Source organism: Rhipicephalus sanguineus, chromosome 3 (assembly GCF_013339695.2).
Source record: "Rhipicephalus sanguineus isolate Rsan-2018 chromosome 3, BIME_Rsan_1.4, whole genome shotgun sequence".
NCBI lineage: Eukaryota > Metazoa > Arthropoda > Arachnida > Ixodida > Ixodidae > Rhipicephalus > Rhipicephalus sanguineus.
Window position 1 is genome coordinate 189736080 of NC_051178.1, and position 27500 is coordinate 189763579.

General features: G+C 45.7%; 1 protein-coding gene across 3 annotated transcripts in view; it reads right to left on the bottom strand.

The window, feature by feature from the left end:
• The window catches only part of LOC119387889 (cathepsin B), a 32036-nt gene extending 5064 nt beyond the window's left edge, over positions 1-26972 (bottom strand). The window contains exons 1-4 of one of the 3 annotated variants that reach the window (XM_037655450.1): positions 26844-26972; positions 25758-25967; positions 2412-2527; positions 1-30 (exon numbers count right to left, since the gene is read on the bottom strand). The exon at positions 1-30 is cut by the window's left edge and continues 200 nt beyond it. In XM_037655450.1, coding sequence (XP_037511378.1) covers positions 1-30; positions 2412-2527; positions 25758-25967; positions 26844-26972 — 485 coding nt within the window. Of the gene's footprint in view, positions 31-2411; positions 2528-3041; positions 3252-4176; positions 4313-25757; positions 25968-26843 lie in introns of those variants that run through there. The other 2 variants (XM_049413721.1, XM_037655449.2) reach the window with 2 other exon arrangements.
• Between the last annotated feature and the right edge of the window lie 528 nt (positions 26973-27500).

The window sequence follows — 27500 nt, forward strand, 5'->3', positions numbered from 1 at the left end:
CAAGCGGCAGCGGGGTATCCTCCGTTGCACCTAAGACGAAGAACACAGCGAGGACGTTCACATAACTCAAAGAAGTTTGCTATTGCTATTAAGCAAAATATGGATGTAAGTGTATGCAAGTTGATAAACCTCAATGACGCTTTATGAGCAGTTATTCTTTTAATAAAGGTTACGCGGGAGTTTGAGTGAGTTTGATTACCGGTCACGGCGACTGCATTTCGACGAAGTAAATTTAAAAGAAGGGCTCATATACCTAGAGTTACACCGGCCACGGTGATCTAGTGGTTATGGTGCTCGACTGCTGACCCGATGGTCGCGGGTTTGAATCCCGGCCGTGGCGGCCGCATATCGATGGAGCCGAAATTCTTGAGGTCCGTGTACTTAGGTGCATGTTAAAAACAACAGATTGTCAAAATTTCCGGAGCCCTCCACTACGGCGACCCTCATAATCATATCGTGGTTTTGGGACGTAAAACGTCAATAATTACAATTATTATTAGTAAATACAGTTAGGCACTCCTTAAGAACTAGTCATTCGTGAAAAAAAAAAACGATATTTCCAAACCTTTATTTAAGGCTTCTCCGACAACCCAAGCCTTGTTGCTTCAAACATCATAGGAATTAATCAGCCACATTGAGCAATCAATGGACTGATTGATGGGTACATTTCCTGGTCTACAACTTACACTCAGTCTGTGAGTGTGGCTATTTTTCTTTCTTTTGTGACAGCTCGCGCACACTACCTTACTGTCTATACGAAAAAAAGAGGTGTCAGGGGGTACCATGCCGATAACCGTTAACCAACCGTAGGTAAGCGTACGTATTCAAACGTGCTTCACTCGTGCCTGGTACATTTTCCATCAAAAGGGCGAGCTGCGGAAAGCGTGCAGTGGCAAGAACAGCAACGATATCGATGCAGAAAATGGCGACGTGAATGAAGTATGTACAAGAACGTGCTTTAGGTGTATTTTCCACTTCCGAGGCATTTCCGACTAAAGACGACGTTGATATGTTTAGCTAACACTGCTAATACGTTTTTTCGACTTCACATAAATAAAAAAAAAGCTGTTTGACAATCAGAATTTCGGGTAGTGCTGGGTGCAGCTGCTGCTAGGGGTAAGAAAAAAATATTGGCCTGGAAACGTGAATGTCTAGCGAAGCTGTATCAAACACCACACACGTTGGTCGGGGGGTATGTTTTATTATTGCTATAGAGTAATGGCAGTGATAATCGCTTTATGGTTGCTGAGGTAGACAGTTATTCGTTGCGCGAACATTTTCAGCAAGACGAATTTGTTCCTTTCGCTGAGCAATGTATTCGCGCTCTTTGTCTGGTGTCTAATTTCTGTGGTCTACCCATGGCAGTCTTAGAATTAACTGAATGAGTTGCTAGACGGGTCTCTCTTTCATACACGATTTTATCGTGAGCGCCGCCATGTTGCTTAGCGGGAAGCGCTGTATCTAATCTGGCAACCCACTGGCTTGCGCAAATGCGCAAAAACTCGCATTTGCATGGCCACGCGCACTCCGGGCCGTTCTGCGCACACTGGCACGCGCACTTTGAGCCGTTTCCACACACCAGAAAGACGGAAAACGCGAGTTTCGACACCCCAGAAAGGAGGAAAACGCGAGTTGCCAGAGCACTCCTCCTCGCCCTGTGAAAACGGTCTATATATATAAAGGCGAGAAGCACACGCGGGGAGAAGGAAAGGCCGTTTGAAGTCATTCGAAGCCCTCGTGTGAAGCTCAAAGTTGCAACCTAATCTTTACCGGGAACGTGTGAGAGGGTGTTCCCATTGTTCACGGACGCCTTATCATTCATCATGCGGTTTTGATGCTTATTTTGCTGTTTCCTTTATTGAAACGAATACTGAGCTCTGTGCGGTATGCCTGATTGCAAAGAAAGTTATGTCGTTTGCCTTCAATTGTTGAAGGGCTCCTAGATCCCCCAGAGGTCGAAATTTACTTGTGGCGTTGCAGTTGTGCACGAGTCTACAGCGAATGCTAGCGGAGTTACACGCGTTTGCTCGTTTCGCTCTTTCCTTCGCTTCGCTGCGTTCGTCGGCTCGTCTGTCCACCTCTCCGAATGCCCTCCCTCAGCGTCCGAGGTGAAAACGCAAGGAGCGCGCGCATCTGCTAGCAGATGAGCACGAGAGCGTCTGGGATGAGTAGTCGGATTCGCCCAATGTCTGTGGCACATACGTTCTGTCGGAGTATTGTGCTCACGCCATGAAATATTCAGACACACGAGACGTATACAGCTTCGCTGTTGTAAAAAGCCCTTACTTCATCCGTGCTAGGTGGGGTCATTAGGCGAGAGTTTTTTCAAGCGGGCGAGATGACTTCAAGCTTTGTTTGACTGTGACCTCTTCAAGCGGCCTGCATATGAATCATTACGGCATGGAACTTACCCGTCACCGCAGCTATCACAGCATGTGAGCAGGTCCTCAGCAGAGATGTTCACCTGAACTTTGCCCTTGGTGTGGATGCAGATTCGGTCGGACATGGCTTCCGCAGCTCCAAACGCCTGCGATACAACCAATTAAACTCCCGCTCCCGCGTTCAAACTCACGTAATGCAGTAGCGCTCAGTTTAACAGAACGTTCTTACGCTTTAAAGCTCCTAAAAGAGCAACACCTTCGGAGAATTATTGTTCACTATTGGTTGCTTATCACCATTTTAATTCGTATTAAGCATACTTGCGCAGACATAGAGTGTTACTTAGACGTTAGGAAGGTATATTTATATAGCGCAAAGGTGTGGAGGCCATTCTTGATAGAAGACTGACTATAATACCATGATATGAGAGTTATTGTCGTTTAGCTTATTACGTTGCAAAGCTATTCGTGCGTCGGAAGATGGAACGAGTGCTACCTCTTCCTTTGACTGTTACATGTCCGCAAAGTGACCGCAAGGAATGAGCCCGTAAGCAGGTATTGCCGCTGTTTTATTAAGACATTTAATTATTTCTTTCCTTTGTAGTTGCCAACCCAGAAAACATAACGCGCCCGAATCAAGTGCTAATTATTTGCTTTGCTCACCCAGCACGATCCACACGTTGACTGGTCACGGATGAGGTGGATGCTGCTACAGTGGGACCACTTTTCACGGGCGTCGAAAGATTCCGGCAAGTCATTGGGAATCTCTCCGTGGTAGTGAAGCGGGAGCCTGTAGTTCTTGCTGTCCGGGTGGACCCCCATCAGCCCTTTGATGTAGCTAAAGGGAATGTTCTCGTCAAAGTTCCTGCCAGCCTGGACAAAAGAATTCAATCACGAGTATTGTAAAGCAGTTGTAAAAGGGGTTCCCTGTTAGCGACAGATAATAAAGCAGTTGCCACCTGGATAACCAAGATTAGGGTGAATGATTAAGAATTCACGACGGTAACGAGACGTCGTCCTAGTGTTTCGTGTACAATGAAGCAAATGGCTGGCATTCTTTAAAGAATACGGAAATTAACGCTAAAAAATGTTGATCTTTAATACATTTTCTTTACTTTAGAACAAGCTCTTCCGCTCGGGCAACAGATATAACTGACACTAGAACAATTTCAAGGAACTGTGTCAATTTACGGGTAGCGTGTGTTTAACTAGCTTCGAGTATGTAAGACTAGCGCAGAAGCTGAATGCGTGCCGTGTTCTTCGGCCACTGTTGCAGAGGTTACCATACGGAACGCACTTCCCGTACATTTTGCGGTATCATTGCATGCTATATGACTGACATTTTTGATTGATTGATTGATTGATTGACATGACAAACATGATATGTTTAGAAGCAAGAGCCAACTTCTTAAAACTCATTGGAATGGTAACCAAGTTTTTTTTTCATCGCTTACGCATATTTAGTAGCCGCGTAACTCAGCAGAACATTGACAGCCACGGATTACCTAATTGTGCAGTGATTCATTAACAAATGTGTAGTTGACACACCTTGCTGCCATTAGGATGTCAAGGACAGCCGGTAGTCATTGCAGTCGTCGCATATTTCCTTCGGAGAAGCGAGTGTGTAGAGATATCGTTCTCAGAAAATTACCAGTATTTGCAATGCTTCAAGTAGATTGCGCACCGGCCTTTTGAATGACCTGGTTCGTATTTGAAGGAACGCCAAATGACATTCTGGCGAGGTTAGAAGCAGCGCCAGGTATACTTTCAGAAAACGTGGGGAAGATAGCACGCTTACCTTCCACGTGGTGTTGAGGTTATTGATGAAGTTTATCATTTCGTCGGACAATGGCTTCACAGATGATGGAACCATGACGCGGCCTTGGGCCGCAACGGCGAACAGTGCGAATACTACGAGAACCTTCATTGTGCCTGCGTAAATTTGTAAATGAAATACACAGTGAAAAAAGAGTGAATGAGAGATAATGAAGCAATTAACAGTTGCTTATATGCGAATTCTGCTGTGGACTGGCATGCTGGTAGCGTACTCGGCTATCGAGAGGTGCATCAGGGCCTCGATGAAGGAGGCAGAACGAGACTTGTAGGTCGAAGAAGGTTCGATTTATTTTACATTATTTACAGGGGCTGTTCTCACTCAAGCTATGGTCAGCCCATGATCACGAGGATGCGCCAAGGCGGCACAGCTGCTACTGGGCGTCTCTCTTATCTTTTATCTCAGTTACAAATTTATTTATATTTAGGAATTGACAGAGCCACTTCATTCTAGCAGTGTCCTTCCCAAGAGAGTGTCAATAAAACCATATGATACATTGTGCTAGAAGCCGCACCTATCGTTTATGACTCAAATGTTTATGACTATAGTTTATGACTCAAGTGTAAATAAAGACAGCGTAATATTTCCAATGCTATCCTTCACTTTCATAATATGCCTTAGCAATTGTAGCGCAAGGGAGAGCTGTCTATGTTAGCTTGTGGTTGGAAAAGAATATTTCAACCCCAAACACATGGCCAACAAAGAATAGTTCTTATCATTTCAGTGCATTTCACTTTTTTAGGTGTATCCGCAGATTATTGGAAAAAAAAGAATTGGACTCTCCATCGAAACCGTCCGGTTGTACAATTATTTATCTTTCTTTTAACCCCAACTCCTACTTACAAGTTGCGTTGGCGGCATCAGGAACGATATATCGAGAGCACACTGCGTAACCAAATCGCTCACAGTAATCGCTTTAGAAAGCTAGCTTTAGCTACCTTTGCAGCAATAAAACTACAACTATGGATATAACGTCGATAGAACCTGAAGTAGATAGAAATGTCTGGGCGTTTGCAGAAAATAAAGAGCGCAAGCAGCAGCGCCGATGAATTCAGTCGGAATGCGGAGACAGTTTCTTTTTCATTTCTGTAACCATACTACGCTCATATCAGACAAGAAGTTAGTACAAATGTATTTATGACTTGTAGATTGCAGTCTGTTCTCAGTTTAAATAACCTGTAACTATGTATCGATTCGAAAGCGTGCGTCTTACCTCCGTTCAGGCCAGCGACGCCCCCAGGTCATTCAGAGAGAGAGTCAGACTTCTTTTATAGCCGATATCACTGAGGTAGGCCGGCGCCCTTATCACGGACGTTGCCATGACATCTATCTGCACGTTGCTGAAAGGAACAAAGCCAACTTATCGGAAAGCCACTGATTCAGACAACAGCCGATCAGTACTCCAGTCTAGCGAGGCGGATGCATCACATGACAACGAGACAATCGCTACAGGTATACACGTTGCTGGAAAGGAATCCCCTGAAAAGAAAGCTGTTTTCACAGAGCTCAACTATCCGGCCACGTGCCGGAACAAACATTTAATTTATTCTTGAAAAGAGAATGTTGCAAATGTACTTTCCGCGTGATTTTCATTGCTCTTACAACGCCATATACTGCTGGCATTATGTGCCTGAAATACGTTCCTGCCTGTGGTGAATGGCCGCTACACCAGTCGTTCCTAGGTTACGATTTTCAAATGCAAGCTCAATTCTGTCTGAATCCCACCGCTTCCTTAAGTGGACGGGTTATAATAATAATATCTGGGGTTTTACGTCCCAAAACAAGTGGACGGGTTCCCTTAAATGCGTAAGAGTGTATAGAAACATAACAGACGACTTATTAAGCTATCGGGTTAGATATGTGTTAGACGTACAAGGTTTGAAGAATATAACACGAAGGGGGTGGATGTGGCACAAGCATTTATTCAATCGAAGAAAACGAAATACCCAGCTAGCACAAGAACATGAGGACGTGACAACGCAGTCTATTGTTGGAATGGAAAAAGATATATGGTGAGGTTTTAATTCATCAGAAAATATGGAAAGCACTTATGTGCCGACAATGATCGACTGCGTGCGCAGCGTGCGGGCTGACGCTCTTGTAGGACACACGTGGTCCGCGCGCACACCTATCGCGCAGCACGGGGTGTTATTTCCTGTTCGTGCGCACGGTTCCACGAGTGTTAGAAGACGGTATTAGGTAGTGGACAGCGAGAAAGAGCATCGGAATCCTTGTGTTTCTTTCGGGTCTTGTAGGTGACGTCAAGTTTGTATTCTCGTAAACGAAGGATGCAATAACAAAGACGTTCAGATAAGACCTCTGGCGCTGACAACTTACACAATGCGGGGTGTCCAGGGACCAATGCGGCTGTGCAGATAAGATCGGCATTTTTTTCACGCGCTGAATAACGCCCAGGCATTGCTGCTCAGTGGTCTGCTGGAGCGAGTGTGCGACTCGCCTACGCCACTGCGCGTTCTTGAGAACTTTTCTGACGTTGCAAAATAACAGCATGGATGTCCGCTCTACTGGCATCAGTATGATGGAGGGTGGATGCATTGGAGACAAATTGAAACGGCACCGATTTGGACGTAAGGGAACGTTTGAAGTTGTCAAAAAAAAACAGTTTCTCGTTCCTTCTACCATAGGACCGTGACTGCACAAGAAAGCTGTGGATGGTATGGCGCAGCGAAAGTAGCATATTTGCATATAAATATACGAAAACTCGAAGCCAGTTCTTGTCTTGATCAGCCCGATTGCCATCCCTGCTGACCAGGTGACTCACCACTTTATCAATTTTGCTGTTGAAGTGACACATCTTTAGTATTCACCTGAAGGCCAGCTGCAGCAAGGTATGCCAAAAGTTCGTCTAAGCGTGCTAAGTTCTGAAGGATTGAAGGTCGCATAAAATATAGCAATGTCGACGATGTAGCATAAATGAGCAAAAAACTTAGGTCCCGTAGTACACTATCAATCATTCGCTAAAAAAATAAGGGGCATTACAGAACCTTAAAAGCCTCACGTTAATGCCGTAAACACCATAGGGTGTGGCGAAAAGCGATTTTTTCTTTGTCGGTTTCGTGCACTGAAATCTACCGGTGGCTAGAGGTAGCTCACTGCTTTAGAAGTGTTACGCTCTTTGTAATGTAAGTAAGGAATAATCAATTCCGGGCAAGAAATACTCATCTTTTCTAGTCATTTCGTTCAGAGCATGATAATCTAATCTGTATACGCGGAATCACACAGACGTGATTATTTTCTGTGGAAACGACAAGCAACGTCCTAGGACTTGCGAAGGGGCCAATTATATTGCGTGGAAGCTTTTTGGGAACGTGTGTGCCGATGACCTGTCGTTCGGCGGAAGAGACGCGGTGTACAGTCGACGACACGAAGGAACTGCGATGGCTGGTCACAGCCGTTTGTCCCAGTAGGGAATGGGCGTCCAAAGGGGCTTTATGTTCAGTCAGCAACGCCAGTAACTCTTTCCGCTGTTGTGGTGTGAGTGTTGCGGAACAGCGGATCTCAAGGTGATGACGAACACGAGCTTAATGTCGGCAATATACGTGACTGGCTTGCCTTGAGGAAGCGAAATTGGCTGAGAAGTCGTCTCACATACTGCCGCAATGGCAGTACCCATCGTGAAACCAACTATACTGTATGCCAGAGTAATATTTTTAGGTATATAGCGATTCGTCGGAAAGTGTAGCACGTCGTCATTGGCGATAGAATATGAAGTAAAAGTTGTTGTCGGCATAACCTGAAATTTAAGAGTGCAGTGAACTGGGCTAGCTGGCACTGGTTCGTTATCTTACAGTGCGACAAGAACGAGGAATAAATAAAATGAAAGCAGAGGGAAAAAAGAGGCAGCTCCATCCTAAAATAAGCACGTGACTACGAGAAGTCTGCGCAGCAAATTGGACGGGGGGCCGAATGCCGTCATAAACTCGAAGGGTGCAGTGCGCAGGGGACCGTATAATTGCATCATTTGCGTCTCGTAAAGGCACTCCATGATAAAGTGTTGGACATTGTTAGGCACTCCATTGAAGGAGTTAAAATTTTACTAATTTTACGAAGAGAGCGCAAGTAAGCGTGAATAATAGGAACAGCGGCTTCCATGTCAACCAATGCTTGAACAACCACACCTCCAACATCGTAATAAATTAGCGCGGGACATTATGTAGGCATTTTAGTTATTTGCAGCGATGCAGCTTTTCCTCTAAAAACAGCACCCTCTAGTTTTCCGAACGGTAGGAATGGGTGTGAGCGGCTGGCTGCTCTGGGTATCTGGATTATCGAAGAGGGAAAGGAGCGCGACGGCGCCCAGGGTGAGAGTTGCGATAACAGGGGCAGTGCCAGGGGTGGTGTACTGTAACAGGGGCTAGTGTACTATAACAGGGACAGTGTTCGCAACGGCGGTTGCTTTAGCAAAGTGGCCGCAGAGGTAGAATTCCCGCTTCCAACATAAGAGACCTGGGATGGAGTTGCAGCTGCAGATAATGGGTTTTTCTTTTAATGCCACCTGTTACAGCTGTATTCGTTATCTTTTGTTTCCCTTAAAACTAGCTTCAGTTGCTACGCCTTGTTACAAAAAGGTAACGCGAAATGTCAAGTTATATAGAATAAATTTGACAGTGCACGAGCGTAAATATGGGCAGCGCCACCGCACGGGACTCTACAAGAACATACAGTGGGCAGTAAGCGCGTAGTCACATGACGCGCAGTAAGCGCACAAGCCAACAGCCTTCAATTCAACGACCGGAAACGCAGTTTCGTCGCTCTATGTGACACACAACGATCTAGCTCTGTTTTTACAGCATTCAATCGTTCGCCGTTTCCCGCTGACCAATGTCGACCACTTTCAGTTTTTCTTTTGCTGCGAGCCTGCCGCGGGCAACCGAGAGCAGCGTACCGAACACACGCAGGCCGAGCATTGCATTCGCAAAAATCTCGGATTTGTTTACGTTTTTGTTGAATCTAGGGCGGTGGCGCTGAAAATATTTGCTCTCACTGTAAAAGTTCTTGTATTTTACTTCACATTTCACGTTACTTTTGTAACAATACATAGCAACTCAAGCTAGTTTTAAGAAACAAAAAAAGAACAAGACAACAAGTGACACTAAAAATAAAAACTCACCATCTACTGATGCAACTCGAACACGGGTCTTTTAAGTGGGAAACGGGCATTCTAGCTCTGCACCACTTTGGTGGCCCCCCGCGCAGCTCTTAAACGACGACACATTGTAGGCTAAAGATCGCAGCGCCATAAGCTGCTTGACCCCGCTTTTGGAAGCTCGTTCTGAGCACTCCCCTGTTCTAATACACGTGCACTCTAGTTGCGAGCAGCGCCGGGAAAGGATAGCAGAGGAAACCAACGCGGCGAAAACGACGTCGTTTTTCCTTTCACCATCGACGTAGCCGCTGCAGAGCAGCGAGTGCGAACTAACACACTTCTCGCTGCGACGTCACGTTGCTGTTCCGCACGTTACCGGTAGTTGTGCATAGAAACGCTTACTGTCATATTTGAATGATCTGCTGCGTTGGACCAACGGCTGACACAAGACTGCCCGTCACATTGTCGTAGTTCCGAATCCTGATCATGGGATACGAACCTCCGAGAAGTGTGGTAGAGGAGAAGTCTGGCGTAAGCACCGGAAACAGACGGCGATTATTCTGTACGTACTTATTCTACTAGTCAAGAGCATCGATCCATGAATATTTCATCCTTGCAGAAGTACAAACATGCGAAACGTACGCGCGTAATTTTATTGTTACATACAATCTACGTTTAATATGCTTTGGCTTCCTTGGGAATACCGGCGTTGATGTCGTCCTCAATGTCGCACTCATCCTTTCCACGGAGAATCTTGAAGTAGCCTGGAAGAACAAAAGGTAGGTATTACCGTTAGGTTTGCACAGCAACGAGCAAATACGTGGCGCTTCTCTTCCTAAATGTGTCAAGTCCACATTAGGTCAAACTGAGAAAAACGCACTTGTTTGGTACTGACAATATGGTCGGGCCTGCCCCACAATTTTTTTGCCAGGGTGCCCATGTCCCAAAATACTTCAAACTTATTATGCGGCTAAAGTCTATATAGCTCACTGTCGTCGGTACTTGGAAGTAAAATTTCGATTTGGCTCTTATAGATTGGAACATTTCATTTCGGCTTAAATTGACCTCGCTAAAGTAGTCCAATGGCAGCAAATGAACGACATAGCAATCTTTTTCGACCAAATTAACACCATATTCTGCTTTCCTCAGTGCGTGCCGTCCGTTGTTTCATCGGCGTAATGGCGATGACTAGATTTGGAAGAGCGAGGGTTTTTTTCTCAATACAGGCGCACTGTCCTGAACTGTCAGTAGCGTTTTCTTGTTCCTGGAATCTATTGAAGGCCTCCAAAAACGCTTCATCTATTGTTCTTCTTAGCTTCTTAGCTGGATTTATGTCAGGCGGTTTAGGATCACTTCTTCTTCAAGAAATAGATAGGTTCCAATTAACTTCATTTTCGTGTCTTCCAGTCCAAATATACCGTTTGGAGGGAAAGAAGGACATCATGATGTAGCGCAAAACTCAAAAAGAAAACACTAACAGACAGATAGGAGTAAGAAAGTCGACATCTTACCCTCTGCATTCGAGTTTGCCCTACAATATTATGTCGTTCAGTCATTACCAACTCGCCCAAGAAAAAGCATTCTGGAGTGAAAGCACGATACAAAAGCAACCAGGTCGCAATTGAAACAGATTGGATGTGACCATGTAGGTTGTTTGGGTCACAATTGCTGACGCATCTCTGGTTCACGTTGCAATAAGGAATTTCACGGCAGTGCACCATTGGGGAAGAGGCGCTTTAGAGCAGTCATGCCGAAGCTTTTATTTCTCAAGAATTATTGACGTACTAAACATGAAGCAGAGAACAGAGCGCTTTCAGGATGGTAACAAGCGGTATCTTATGGTCAGTAAACTCATACTATTATGGGATGCAAAACTAAACTCGTTGTCAAAGAAGATTAGCGCATTCGTTGGTTCGTAGCTTACTGGCAAAACAAAACAAACAAAAAAAAACAAGGTTGTGTTTTGTGTGGAACACTCGCCTTTGTCTCCCCAGACCGGGATCCAGGAGTTTGCCACCAGCCAGTACGGGACGCCGTTCTCAGTGCCCCAGCCTAGGATACGAATCGCGTGAGCACCCAGGAGATCGTCACTGTGATGCTGGTAAACTCCTACGCCATGGGAAAGTTCAAATACACATTTCAGTAAGCAAGCGATGCCTCATAATACTGTATCAGGCAACAATCGCTGAACACAGTATGCTTAGAATTAGCACCTGCTTCAACCAAGATCAGGTGGCGACGCGATATCTAGGGGCTTAAGTCGATGCAGCTTCCGTGAAAGCTAAGTGATGTGTGCAAAATGGTGAGTACGCTAAAAACAACAGGTAAAGAAATTGTACAATTTTGCACAATGAAATGCCGATCTACTCAAGACGAATATTTCCCCCAGGTTATGCCAATGAAAGTTTGCCATGACATCATTGTAAGGGAGAGCATACCTTGGCGAATATCCCGCACACTTTCCTGAATTTCTGAAGAGAGTTTCCTAGACTATCATATTTGCTCGCACTTTGCCGACACAAGTATCTACTGTCGGAACAAAAGAATAATCTCCGTCAACTTCAGTGCAGTAATATTATTGTTACAATCTAACCTCAATTAATGTTTCAATTATTTTCACTGATCCTGCTGATCATAAAGGTTGGTGTTAACTCGATTTGCTGTAGTTTAGATTCGCTGACTACATTCGCATATGAATACAGCCGGCAACGTAATTACGCAAAATTAAAAGTGAGCACAACGCAATAAGTTGTGAAGGATAATCAACTAAAATACCAAGAGACAGAGAAAGAGTTGGCAACAAACACAGGAAAAGCAGGAAGGTCAAGAAGACAAATGTGTAGTTTGCTACCCTTCACTTGGGTAAGAGATTGGGCACTAGAAAAGGAAAAGAAGGAAAGAGCTGGCACCATGAACACACGGACGAACACAAAGCAGGACTACAATTGGTAACTGAGGCTGGTGTTCCGCAACAACTACGGTAGAAACTCGCTAATATATTCCTAAAAGTACTGAATAAATCAAAGATCTGCTGGATACATCTTGAACAAATAAACAGCGCGAAAAAACGAGGACCAACAATAGAAACGAGAAACAACGGCTCTGACTCGCAGAGGTGGCGCCAGGATTTTTTTACTGGGGGGGCACCCACGACAAGTGGGTTCCTTTAGGGGGGCAGAGAGGCTGGGAACATATGCATTGTATTTTGACTATGCTTGCTCTTGGGGGGGGGGGGCAAAGGGGGGGCAGGCGGAAATATTGTGGGGGCTAAAGCCCCCCCAAACCCCCCACTGGCGCCGCCCCTGCTGACTCGCAACTAAAATTTTATTTCGAAACGAACGGAATAAAATAGCATCTGGGAAAAGATGAACTGAAGGATTACTTATAAAAAAGCTGTGACACATAAAAGAGCCCGCGGTATTTGTTGTGTTCGTTTCGAAATAAAATTTTAGTTGTGAGTCAGCGCCGTTGTCTGTCGTTCTTTTTGTTCGTGCTCGTTCTTTCGCGATGTTTATCCGTTCAAGATAGAAGCACAACAACTTGCCCAGTTAAACGTTCTGCTGCTGGATACGAAGTGAGAAAAATACCGCGCGCAATTTCGCATCCGGGTAGCAAGTAAAAGTCGAAAGAACACAAGCACACGCAAAAGAGTCTGCGGCACATCATACGGTTAAGTGAAGGTTACCGCTCTTGTATGATGGAAAATCCGCGTAAACAGTGAAGGCTGCTTCCACAGGTCCGTTCTTGAATACTTCAGTCTTGATCTGGGTCTGATCGTGAAACATTGAGTACACTTGCTTACCTGTAGAGAAAAAGAAACGAAGAACATATTCGGACTGAGATGCAGCAAAGTGTAATGCACTGTAAGAATAAAACAGAGATTACCCGTTTACAGGGAGTTCTCACTTGTCACATGCGAACTGTTTTTAAATATACACATTAACTCTGTTTTGGAGAGCCGCACTGCTCACGACTCTCGGAAAGGAGTTCAGTTAATCTTTCTTTGCTCTGATTTTAGAGCTAGCGAATTTTAACATCTCAGGACTATATATTCAATAATCAGGTTAGCTAAGTAATGTGACTTTAAGATAGTGCGAAGTAGGTCTGACAGTAGCGTAGCCAGAAATTTTTTAGGCGGGAGGACGGTTCAACCACACTTTATGTATGTTCGTGCATGCGTTCGTGTGTTAGCGTGTGTACATACAAATGCAAATTTGAAAAGCTTTTTGGGGGGTGGAGGGGAGGAAGAGGTTTGAACCTCCCCCCCCCCCTCCACGGCTACGCCAATGATCTGAGAAATAAAAACCACGACGAACAGTATAGAGATTGTTTTATTATATCCATTTTTCTTCCGCAAATTCTTGCACCTATCATGTTTTTTTTCCGCAACACTTTTTTTTTGCCTGCTATGAAATAATGTACGGATATTTCATCTCACCTGAAACATGTCTGAGCAATGATGACATAATTTGTTTCCCTTGCATTTTCAAGCAATGTAGTGAAGCAGAGCATGTTCACCCTTTTATGGCAGCATGGTCAGTTGATTTTATTGTGCATTTCCGACGGGTAAATCACCACACGGGTAATTTCGCAAGTGCATAAGTGAAAAGCTCTCACCAAGTGTAACAAACGCTTCCGATACCATCGCATTCACAAGCTCCGATTGTGTTTCTGTGACTTAGCATTCAGCATGTCCGTCTTGCTACAGGTATGATACGCCGTTTCGTGGCGCTGTTCACAAAACCTTGTGTGCCAAGTAAGCATCCAACAATCCCATTTGGTAGGCCACTGCAGGGCACGAGAATGTGATCTCGATTCGTGCAACATGGCTGCCACGGTCAGTTATCGAAATCGGACATCACGGGAAATCACCGAGGAAGTTTGTATTAAAGTGGCAGCATATCATATGTTATCCAGGCACCATTTTCGTTTTCTGGTAAGGGGTTGGCGTTCCCGACAATTTATGGCGTTTTCTGCACATAAAGTGCCCATTCTTATTCGGAAGAGGAGGATGAGAAGGAGGATGAGGAGGAAATGGGGGAGGATGAATTTTGCCCCCTTCGGGCTGGACGTTTAAAGTTTGTCCAATCTTTTTGTTCAACTATCAAAAATATATGTATTCTGCGCTTCTCTAAACAAAAAACCGAGAGAAATTATTTGTGAATTAGTGTTTGTGTTTTGTCAACTGGCCTTTTTTTTACCATTTCACCACTGTTCTACTAGCAAGACCGCTCTGGCCTTACTAAGTGACTGGTGAGTGAGGCAAGAGCACCGAACAAACGGCCCTCTCTTAGACGGGGCGGAAAAACGACGGGAACATCTCTTAGACACTGCTCTCGGGTCAATGCAGCCTGAAAATATGGTTTGTGTTCACTTGCTCCAAGAAGATGACACACTTATCATGGAACAAACGCTTACTTTGAAATCCTCTCCTGACTGTTCTTTCCTATCAAACTGTGTCGTCTTTTTTTTTTTGCTCTAGCAAACGTGAATCTTCCAATAAAACAACTACCCCAAATTATTGCCTTTACTGGGAATAGATTATTCGAGAAAAATTTACTTGCCGTAGTGTTTGTCCTCGGTGTAGCTCTTCTCGTATCCTTTGCGACAGTCGCGTACGCATTTGGGCGTTGGCTGATTCCTTCGCATGGAGGCAGTGCGCCCTTGGTGAAGTGTTCGCATGGCGGGAAGTAGTAAGGTTGGCAGCCATCCTCGGTACCGTAGAGACCGCCGGTAACGACACCCTTTTCCTTGTAAAACTGCCAAGTGGCAGCGGGGATTCCTCCGTTGCATCTATCGTGAAGGACAGAGCCAGTAGATTTATATAAGTAAAAAGAAGTTTGCTTTTGATATTAAAACGTACGTGATAATTGTCTACAGTACAACTGAACTGAATGGTTGCTTCAGGAGCTGCTATTACCGCCATAAACGCCAGTCGCGAGGTCGAGTAAGTTCGATATCCATTGCCAGCGAGTGCATTTCTATGAAGTAAATGTTGCCAAGCGCTCATGTATGTACATAAAGATACGTACGCCATTCGTCCTTTGTAAAAATATATATATATATATATATATATATATATATATATATATATATATATATATATATATATATATATTATATATATATTGTGAGCGCTGACTGTGTCGGTCATCATCTTCACTTGTGCATACACATCATCGCGATCATCATCATTGTGTTGGATCGCCGGTGTTCGGTTTTTGGTTCGCGCGCCTTTGCTGTAAATATAACAATCGTTCCGTCGTACCTGACGTCGTCTCACAAGTGGTGGAGGTGCTGTGATTCCCACGTCCGCTTGCTCTACCGGTCACCCCTGGAGCTCCGGTCTGGTCGACGATTGTGCTTGCCAACAACATCCATGGCACAAAACGACGCACCTCCTACCGTCCCTGCCGCGCCCCCTCAGCCTGCTGGGCCACGGTACACCGTGAGTACATCCCAGCGAGACCCTCCAGTATTTTCCGGCCTTCGCGGTGAGGACGTAGTAAGAATGGCTGGACAAACTACGACAGAAACAGTGCTTGTAATTATTGGGACGAGGCACACAAGCTGCGCTATGTTCCCTTTTACCTCAAGGAGGTCGCGAAGACGTGGTACCATAACCACGAAAGCGACTTTCCCGATTGGTCAGCATTCACGGTGCAGCTGCGTCAGATCTTCGGCACGTCTGCAGGACGCTCTGAGGTAGCGAAACAGAAGCTCGCTACTCGCATCCAGGGACCCGACGAATCGTACACGTCGTACATTGAAGACGTTCTGGCTCTCTGCCGCCGTGCCCAAAGTGACATGCCCGAGGCCGATCGCATTCGTCATGTACTGAAGGCATCAACTCTATCGCCTTCAATGCTCTTGTCATCCAGAACCCAACTTCGGTTCAGAACATCATTTCTACGTGCCAACGCCTGGACGCACTCCACTCAATGCGCCTTCCACACGCCTCCTGTGACTCTCGCCTTACTGGAGAACATGAACTGCGCGCCCTCATCCGCACCATCGTGAGAGAGGAACTTCACGGCATTGTTCCTGGCAGCCCAGCTACTTCATCCGTCCGCTCTCCTCCTTCTAATCTGCGGGACATCATCAAGGATGAACTGGCGTTAATGACGAGCGTCGCACGTGCCCCGTCTCCTGCGGCTTTTCATGCGCCTTCATATGCCGAAGTCCTATCACGGCCTCCTGTACCAACTCCACCTGCGCCTGCGGACGTCGTATACGACCACTTGGCCGCGATGGCAGCCAAGGCACCAGCACAACAGCACTCCGCTCCTTGGCGCCCTGCACGCCCCATCTGTTTCTACTGTGGCATACGAGGCCATATCTCCCGCTTTTGCCGCCGGCGCCAGCAAGATGAACGACGAGGATATTCTTCCTACGAGAGAGATTTTACTCCGAGGTCCGATCCCTACGTTCCGGGACCCTACGTTCCCTCGTCACAACGCTCGCCTTCTCCTCCTTGTCCCACGGCGACCCTCGTCCTTCCCGCTCACCCCGCCGTCGTTCACCGTCGCCCTTCCGCCGTACTTCTTCACCCTTACGTTCTGCCCCGACACCTCTCGACAGCCACTCGGAAAACTAGAAGCTGCAGTTTTTGGAGGGGAAACTGCTCGTCGTCTAAACGCAATAATTCCTCCTGCGCGCCCTGCAAATTTACTGACTGTATGTGTGGAAGGTGTTTTGGTGGACGCCCTTGTAGACACTGGAGCCGCTATCTCGGTCATTCATCGCAAATTATGCCGTCGCCTACGAAAAGTACAAACTCCGTATGTTGGTCCGGTGTTATGTGGCGCCAATGACAATCCCATTTACCCTATTGGACAGTGCACTGTTCGTGTTCTGATCGACGGAATTCGCCATCATATTCAGCTTGCTGTACTTTCTTCGTGTGCTCACCAGATTATATTAGGCTGGGACTTCCTGTCAGCTGCTTCCGCTGTAATTTCGTGTGGCCCGCCCGTTATTCACATTACGGACACCGAGCATTCTAGTGCTTACGATTTCTCGTCGCCTCACCTTGTCGCAGCTGCGGATTTTGTACTGCCTCCAGCCCAAGAACGTATTGTCACAATCAATCAAGAGATACTATAGACGGTGACGCAGTGGTGTCCCTGATCAGCGGTGTATTTTTCGAGGAATCGCATTCGCCTGTTGTCTAGTGCGGTTTTCACGTGGTCATGCCAGTCTCACCGCCTACAACACGACATCAGAGACGCAACTCCTGTCTGAGAGGTCCACTGTTGCCAGCCTTATCGACACAGCACCGGTATGTGTCGTCACTCTATCGCCTTCCTCGTCAATCGCAAAGTGTACGCCCGCGGGAGGTTCATCTAATGCCCTCAAGGCCACTTTGAGTACCGATCTGACTCCAACCCAAACCCATGACTTATTGGCCATTTTAACGAAACACCAAGATTGTTTTGACGTTTGTTCGGATGGCTTGGGTCAAACTACGGCGGCCTCTCATCGTATCGACACAGATGGGTCTCGTATCATTCGCCGTCGCCCTTACCGTGTCTCGTCTTCAGAACGCAAGGTTATCGAGGAACAAGTCAATGACATGCTCGCACGCAACGTTATCAGACCTTCAGCAAGCCCTTGGTCTTCTCCTGTTGTCCTAGTTAAGAAAAAGGACGGGTCCGTACGATTTGCGTTGATTACAGGGCACTAAACAAAATTACCCGAAGGATGTATATCCTATGCCTCGGATTGACGATGCCCTTGACACCTTACAGGGCTCTGAATACTTTTCAAGCCTCGACTTGCGATCTGGCTATTGGCAGATCCCGATGCACGAGTCTGATAAAGAGAGACCGCATTTGCTACACCTGATGGCCTCTTCGAATTTATGTGATGCTTTTGGTTGAGCGAATGATCGACACGGTACTGCGGGGCTTAAAATGGAAGACCTGTCTTGTTACCTTGGACGACAATCGTCATCTTTTCGTCCAGCTTCTCACAAACACCTAGAACGTTCTAGACGAGGTACTAACATGTCTAGCCAAAGCCGGCCTCCAGCTCATACCAAGAAGTGTCGGTTTGCGAGCCGCAGCATCAAAGTGTTGGGTCACGTCGTCGCAAGCTTGGTATTGAACCTGATCCTGACAAGGTGGCCGCTGTCTTGCACTTTCCTAAACCCACTACGCTAAAGGACCTTCGCAGCTTCCTCGGCTTAGCGTCGTACTTCCGCCGGTTTGTCCGTGATTTCGCCACTATCGCAGCACCTCTTCACAAACTTCTGACCCACAAGTGCATCCTTCGTTTGGACGGATGACTGTGAAGCTGCTTTCCGACCCTCAAGCGATGCCTCACGTCCGGGCCAGTTCTTCGCCATTTCGATCCCACAGCACCTACTATCTTACACACTGACTATATAGATCGGATATATAATACCGAGCTTTCAATTAAGGCATCTCTCACAACCCAAGCATTGGTACATTGATCATCCTAGGAAATCGATCTGTTAACATCAGTAAACCAATGGGCAGATTGGCGGCAAAGTTTACCGATAGGTAATTTAAGCTACATGTGTGAGTGCTATGTTTTGTGAGAGCTTGCGCACGGTGGCCCACATTCTTGCCCTCATGAAAAAAAAAAGCCAGGTGGTTGGTGGGGGGGGGGGCATAGTGCATTGATTTGTCGCGCAGGTTTCAGAACGTAAATAGCTCGGGGCCTGGCACACCTGAAATAAGAGTGTGCTCCGGAAAGAAGACAACGACAAGGACCGTGACCATGTGAATGAAGAAATGGCGAGGTGCAAGCAGTTTGGAGAACAGCTTTAGGTGTCTTCCACAACTTGCGGGTATTTGCGCCTAAATGAGAAGTTTAAGAGCTTAGTTAACACTGCTAATACCTGTTTCCCTCTCTTCTTATTGAAATCGGCTATTGGGTAATGCTGCAGATCACACACCTGTAGGCAGGTATAGGAAAAGAAGTCACAGTTTCGCCGCTAGGTCGAAGCGAATGCTACAGCATCACCTTTGAATGTTATAAGAGGTAAGGCTGGCAGCTAACTCTTCCATCATCCAAACCGGCGTAAGTCAAGAAAACGCCAGCGTAAGGAAAGAGGGGCCGCCGCAGCGAGCGAAGTAACCATCATGTTGTCCATCACCTCATCGCAAACCGACGTGGTGAGAACAGCGCTTCCAAGCTGTGAGCCGTCATGCGGATCACCCTAAAGATCAAGCGCGCGCGCCAGCGCACCCGGTTTAAAAAAGGGCCGAATGTGTCTGAGTCGCGCAGCCGCCCCTCCCGTTCCCGCCCCTCCCCCGCCCCCCTTTCATGGGCTTTCAGGCGACGATAGGCGGTCAGCGCGTTTCCTTTCCTCTTGAGCCGCGTTCGTTGGCTGCATGCGCTCCACGCGCTTTTCACTGGCACATGGACCATACGACACTTGGGGCGTTGTTATCGATTTTGAATTGATACGGAACATCACGGGAGCGCCGACACCGATAGCAACGGCGGCCACAGACGCGCAAGGAGTGTCCACTACAACGCTCCCGTGGACGAGTTGTATTCTGGTTCGCCATCTTTGTTGTTGCGGTCCCGATCACTGTGCTCGGTAAATATTGCAATGCACCTTTCCCTCGACGTATCCCCGTACAATATAATTGCTATCGCAATAAAAGTTTGATCATGTCAGCGATAGGGGGGGGGGGGGATAGGTGTGATTATGTCAGGCGGGCCAGGTAGTCGCCAAGCAATGTTCGATGGCGACTTCTTCAAGCTGTCTGTATAAATAAGTGAATCAAGCTTTCTGTATTTATAAATGATTGTGTTATGGAACTTACCCGCCACCGCAGCTATGGCATGCGTGTGAGCAGTTCCTCGGCAGAGATGTTCACCTGGACTCGACCCTGGTGTGGATGCAGATTCGGTCGGAAATAGCTTCCGCCGCTCCAAATGCCTGTAATAAATCTATTTAAGCTCCCCGCCCACGTGTTAATGCTCACGTTGTGCACACATACAGGCGAACGCTTCTACGCCTTTAAACAGCATATAGAGCGACACTCAGGAGAATTCCCATTCACTAATAGGTGAATACCAATACGTTAACTTGCAGTAAATGTACTTTCACATAGATAAACAAGTACCTATACTTTCTGAAGATATATTGGCATAGCGTACAGGAACGCATGCTCTTCTTCATAAAATACTGACTTTAATACAAAAATGAGACATATTTAACTTACTAGGTTATCACGCTATATGTGCGTCAGGTAAAATAAAAACTGCTACACCGTTCCTTGACTACGACGGTTTTACAAGGGACCACAATGAATGATCCAGTAGGCGGGTGTACCCGCTGTTTATTAAGAATTTTATTTATATATTGCTTTTTAATGCCATCGAAAAAAGAAAAGATACCCGAATAAAGAGGAACATTCGCCTTGCTTATACCCAACACGATCCACACGTTCACTGATCACGGATGAGGTGGATGCTGCTACAGTGGGACCAGTGTTCACAGGCGTCGAAGTATTCCGGCAGGTCATTGGGAATCTCTGCGTGGTAGTGAAGCGGTAGCCTGTAGTTCTTGCTGTCAGGGTGGACGCCCATCAGCCCCTTGATGTAACTGAGGGGAACGTTCTCGTCGAAGTTCCTGCCGGCCTGTGCAAAGGCGTTCAAAAAGGTTTTCGGAAAGGGGTTACCTGTTAGCGACAGAAATAAAGCAGGTGTCGCCTGGGTAATCAGGCTCGTTGTGAATAAATGTTAATTGGTGTTTATCAAGATTACGTCCTAGTTCCGCAATATGTTAGGCAATTGTAGCGTTCTGTTATGTAATATTAGCGGCAGAGTTTTTTCTTGCATTATATGGACCTTGACGGGAATTAACTGCTTCTAATTTTCACAGTGACACATTCTCTTGCCTCATTCGCTGTCTGATCGCCGTTTTCACGCGCAAGCGGACATCGCCCGCAGCCGAAGCGACGTGATAAAGTGAGCAACCGCAGCCTCGAGCGGCCGCTGCTAGGCGTCGTTTACTCAAGTTTGCCAAGCGGCTTCTCACAAGACGAAGCTTGCCGCGCCATGAAACATGGCGGCGCATTTTTTTTTAGAACGATTGCTTTGTGATTATGTCGCGCACAGTTATCTTCAACTACTTGAATCTGATTTGCAGCCCCGCATTATTGATGGCGCTGCCTCTAGGCTGAGCTGGTCACATTTGACGCATTATAACTTGTTAGCAACTGAAATGTGGCAACGCTTTCTTTTTACGCAGAATGGTAGACAATGTCATTGGCTTGAATCAGAGAGATTAAAATAGATAAGAATGGTCTTTCTGTGAAATTCATTTTAAACTTCGGCGTGTTTTGCAAATCACATACGTTTCAGTACAATTTTAAAGTAGAAGGATGCGCGCAAAATCCTCGAAATTCTTTTAAAAGAACGCGCAGGTATCAACCTCCATAGGTGCCGAGTTTTATTACCGTCAGCTGAGGTTGATTGCAGCAATAAGTTCCGGAAATACAGGGGTTTTGTTCAGTTTACCATATTTGTGATTTTTTTGGTCTCAAAAGGCCTTCATCAGCAAAAGCAAAAGTAGAATACTCATGTTGTTGAGTTTTACTTGTTCTTTGCTGGGAATAAATACTACCTGTACTACCTGCATACTACCTGAAGGCATCATGTCTGCCAGGACGAGACCCTCGCTATGAATGAAGGAAAGGGATGACTCTTAAGGGCTCGATTTTCTTTGTTAGACACAATATTAACTAGAACTAACAGAAAATAACGCCAAGGAAAGTATAGGGGGTGTTATCTGTAGTATTTAGAATATAAATGTGAAGAAAGAAAAGTATGCGAGGGATTATTGGTCAACTGCCAGCTCGTAAAAAGATCACGTGCTATGTGACGCCAACAGGCATAAAAATGAGTGTTCCACACTCCCCGCCATGGCAGCGACTGGCGCTGACTAACACTCCGAGGTTTAAATGCACATATATACCCCATAAAGTGGACGGGAGGATGACCGCCGCCGTAGCTCAGGGGTAGAGAATCGGACGCGTTATTCGAAGGTCGCAGGTTCGGTCCCTGCCGGCGGCAAGTTATCTTTTCGTCCACTTTTCTTTCTTCGCATTTATATTCTAAATACTACAGATAACACACCCTATAATTTCCTTGGCATTATTGTCTGTTAGTTCTCATTAATATTGTGTCTAACAAAGAAAAACGAGCCCTTAAGAGTCATGCCTTTCCATCCTTACCACTCTTGTACGACAGGAAGTCCGCGTAGACAGTGAAGTCTGCCTCCACTGGCCCGTTCTTGAATATTTCAGTCCTTATTTGGGTCTCGTCGCCAGAAATGGAGTAAACTTTCTTGCCTGTATAAAAGGAACAAGGGCTACTTACTAACAGAGATGCAGCAAAGCGAAATAGAGTGAATAAACCTTAATGTCTTAGGACCAAATATATTCAGCTACCTGGTTAAATAACGGGATTGAAAGGGGGAAAGAATGGTAATTTTAGGGGCTCGTTTTTTCTATACCAGACTAAATATTAAGGAGGACTAACAGAAAATAATGCCAAGGAGGGCATAGGGGATGTTATTTGTAGTAATTATGATATAAATCTGGAGAAAGTATAACGGACGAAAAGATAACTTACCGCCGGCAGGGACCGAACCTGCAACCTTCGAATTACGCGAATTGGCATTATTGTCTGTTCTCATTACATTGGGATTGAAATGGAGAATACACAGGGAATCGGTGACAAAAATGTCGTGTGTGAACTTTGTTCTTTATATTCGTTCTTTGTTCTTATATTGTTCTTTATATATATATATATATATATATATATATATATATATATATATATATATATATATATATATATATATATATATATATATATATATATATATAATGAGAAGACACACAACTTAGTGGTTATCTTAATTTTATGTGTGTGCCAGGTACTCTACTCTTTTTCACGAGCTCGCCTTCCCGGCTACAAATTCTGGTATCTTTCGTGGATAGTGTCTAATCACAAAAGGAGCACGGAGAGTTAAGATGTTGGTGGTTGCAGGCGGATCTAGCCCGGTAAGATATGCCAACAATGTTCCCACCCGGGTGCCTCCTTCCTGCACCCATAGCATATGTCCAATCATAGGATCTTTTTGTTCACCTTGCGAAGTTTTATGTGTTCTCTATTCCTGCCAAAATAAGAAAGACCAGTTCTGATCAACTGCTTAACGTTGTGGGGACCGGATTACTTGCCCATTTAGCCAGTATTCTAACGTAACAGGACCGAACAGCATTGCGGTAATCATACTAGGAAAGGCATCAATCGAAGAAAAGCACCGCACAACCGGCCTTTCCTACATGAGACCGAAAGTGCGCCGGCATATCTCAGGCACATAGCTCATGGGTCAACCCTGCCCGTAAATAAGTTATACGAGAGAAATATGCCTTCCATAGTGCTTGTCCTGGCCGTAGCTCTTCTCGTACCCTTTGCGGCACTCACGTACGCACTTTGGCGTCGGACCGTCTCCCTTGCATGGAGGCAGGGGTCCCACGGTGTGGTGTTCGCAGGGTGCGAAGTGATAAGGATCCATCCTCGGTACAGTACAGGCCACCAGTAACGAGGCCTTCTTCCTTGTAAAACTGCCAAGCGGTAGCAGGGAACCCTCCATCGCATCTAGCACAAAGGTGAGAGCCAGGTGGTTTAGATAAGTCAAGAAAGTTCGACACTATCGTCAAAAAAGATATGTTGATAGATAAAAAATCTTCTTGACTGCTTTAAAGGATACTACTCTTGTAAGAAACGTTAGTCATGAGCTCCAGGGCGGTGAACGGCTGAACAGTAATAGAGTAATCAGCGGAGGTAAAAGTAAGAGTAAGCGACATTGTACTTAGGTATAAGGAATCACACACTTCGTGAAAGAAATGCGATTCCAAATTCTCACTTCTGACGTCTCTGGGAACCCCAGTTACGGCACTTTGACTCCTATTTATCTGCTAACTAATCAACGCAAATAATAAATTTGCAAACTTCTTGGCACATCTAATCCATCCTGATTTCTCGCTCTAGCCTGGCAAAGAAGTGCGAATACATTAACTTTTCCAAAATATTTAGGAAGCGCAGCATAATAAGCGTGGGCTACAAAATTTGTCTTGAAATGGAGAAAACGAGCTTCGGAAAGTATGTAATGGCAAGAACTGAAACAATATACATAAAGAAAACATTAAGCTCTGAGCAGCTGATACAGGAAAGTGCAATTCAAGTTTCTGCTAGCGAAAAGTTTGAGATTTGCTTGAGTTATAACATTGCGATTGTTTGTTTCCCTCTTGGCATGAATTTAAAAAAGAAGTGCTCCTATTTTACAACCGGATATCTCGGTAATGCTGCACGTCCGCAGCTGAATAAATGCCACTTAGAAGGGTAGCGGCTTGGGCTTGGGCTAGGGTAGCGGCTTGGGCGAGCTTGGACAGACAGAAAAAACGAGGAAAAAAACGTCCTCGTTTCTTCTGTCTGTCCAAGTACCCCGTTCGCGCTATACAATACGTCGTGAATAAATGCGGGTAATTTGGATAACACCGTACCCGAAACCACAACCGTCACAGCATGTCAGCAGATCCTCGGCTGAGATGTTCACCTGGACTTTGCCCTGGGTGTGGATGCGGATTCGGTCTGACATGGCTTCCGCGGCTCCAAAGCCATGTGAGAGAAGGAGTTACACTTTTAAGCGCTTCAACTCACGTCCCAGATATTTCAATGGAATGCTTCCTTAAGTCGAACTTAGAATTTTGTGACATACCCGGAGAATTCCTGCTTTGTATTAGGTACATATACCACTAAGTTTAGTTTGCGATAAGCGTACCTCAACAGACACGTACTTTTATTTAAACGTTTGGAAAGCCTACTTATGTGTAGCGCCCAGCAATGGATGTCTGTCTTGATAGGACACAAACTATGTTATGAATAGGTCAGCTACATCAGCTGCGTCAGCTCGCGTCAGGACCTTCAGAGTTTTTTTTTTGTTTTTTTTAAACGCGTTGGCTCACTTTCACTGTGGTTACGAGCGCGCTAGTGTACTTATACGGTATGTAATTCTAGCGCCATAGAGCGCGGCATGGGTACGTGGTGGTCACGGTAACCATACAGCACGAGAATGCTCAAAATCAGCCACTGGCTGTATCCTTCCTTCCATGAAGTAGTCGGGCCAGTCTATCACGAAATTTATTGAGAGTAGAGTAACAAGTTTCAAGCTGTATTTGAAACGTAATTCTAAATTCCTTTCCGCGTGCGGTGCTGTAATCTTTGGCACGCATGTTCGCAGGAGCTTCCACTAACGATCGGCAGCGTTTTCTCGCCCTGTTCGAAAAACGTTGCAGCTCCAATTTAAGCTCGGTTCTTTCTTCTTTTGAATTCGTACTGAAGACGGCCCCTGAATCATAGGCAATTCGTTCTTCTTGCTCACCCAACACGATCCACACGTTGACAGGTCACGGATGAGGTGGATGCTGCTACAGTGGGACCAGTGTTCACGGGCGTCGAAGGATTCCGGCAGGTCACTGGGAATCTCTGCGTGGTAGTGAAGCGGGAGCCTGTAGTTCTTGCTGTCAGCGTGGACGCCCATCAGCCCCTTGACGTAGCTCATGGGAATGTTCTCATCGAAGTTCCTGCCGGCCTGGACGAAGGCGTTCAGTCGAGTTTATTACAATGCATTTCGTAAAGGGTTTGCCTGTTAGCGAGAGAAAGTAAAGTAGATGTCGTAACCACGATCGCGGTGAATTATTATGCGCTAACAAATGTAACGACACTTCATCCGAACGACTCGTGTAAACTGATGTAGCTGATTACTACAGCAATTATACAAATACAAAAATAAATTATAAGTGACGTTCATCTTAAGATGCTAGTTCTTTACATAACAGGTGGCTTACTAATGGCCATAGAAAAAATACTCTAACAAAAACTAAAGCGAAGTATTGCGGTAATTTCTGACTAGCATATACTTAATTGGCTGCTGATACATGATTTGAATGCGTAGCCAGGTTTTCTTTGTGGCATTGATCCCATAGCAGAATGCAAAAACGTAGGTACTACACATGCGTGTTCCCTGAATCGAAAGTGTGCTATACGGTAGCCTTTTTAAAAATATAATAGCCAAAAGCACGACTTGTTTAAGTGAAAGAGCCGACTTCTGAAACGCATTGACGTGCAATTAAAACCTTTTTTTTCGTTCACGCACTCAGCTTCCGCGTACCTCACTAAAGGTGTATTAGCCACCGAGCAACTTATTCTACTGATATTCGTTTACAAAACATCAGTCTATACGGCATGCTGTCGTATACAAGTCGAAGATGGCCTGTCGTCCACGCATTCTGAGTTCGACGAAGCCAGTGTCGAGATATCGTTCTGAAAATTTACCAGAATTTACGATGGTACACTAAATTTTGCACAGTAGCTTGCATGTTTTGAGATGTATTAGGACTTAGTCGCAGGATTGGAAGCAGCGTGTTTTTTTCTTTCACGAAACGCGCGGAGAAATTATCAGGCTTACCTTCCACGTGGTGTTCAGATTGTTGATGAAGTTTATCATTTCGTCGGACGATGGCTTCACTGACGATGGAGCCTTAGGGTGGCCCTGGGCCGCTGCCAGGAACAGTGCGCATACAACGAAAAGCTTCATGCTGACTTTGCAAAGGTCTAAAGAAATAAGAGAAAAAAAAATGAGAATCGGTCACAATGAAGCTATTAGCAGTATTTTATCTGCGAGTCAGTTCCTATTGGCGTCTCTCCTGCTGTCGGTATCTCAACAGAGCATTCAAAATTTTTAGGTGTCGACGCAACCACTCGTTTGTAAGAGTGTTCGCGCCAAGAGCGGGTTAATAAACCCATAAAATACGTGGCTTGTGGCTCAAATTTCAAGGTTATGAAGCATTGTCAGCGCTATCCTCCACTTTCACGTCTGAGCAAATGGATTGCCAGGAGGAGGCTTCACTGTTAGCCCGCGGTAACACATACGCACACGCACGCACGCACAAACACACACACGCACACACACACACACACACACGCACGCACGCATACACGCACACACACACTTTTCGATGGAGGCGAAAATGTTTGAGGCCCTTGTACTTAGATTTAGGTGCACGTTAAAGAACCCCAGGTGGTCGAAATTTCCGGAGCCCTCCACTACGGCGTCTCTCATAAT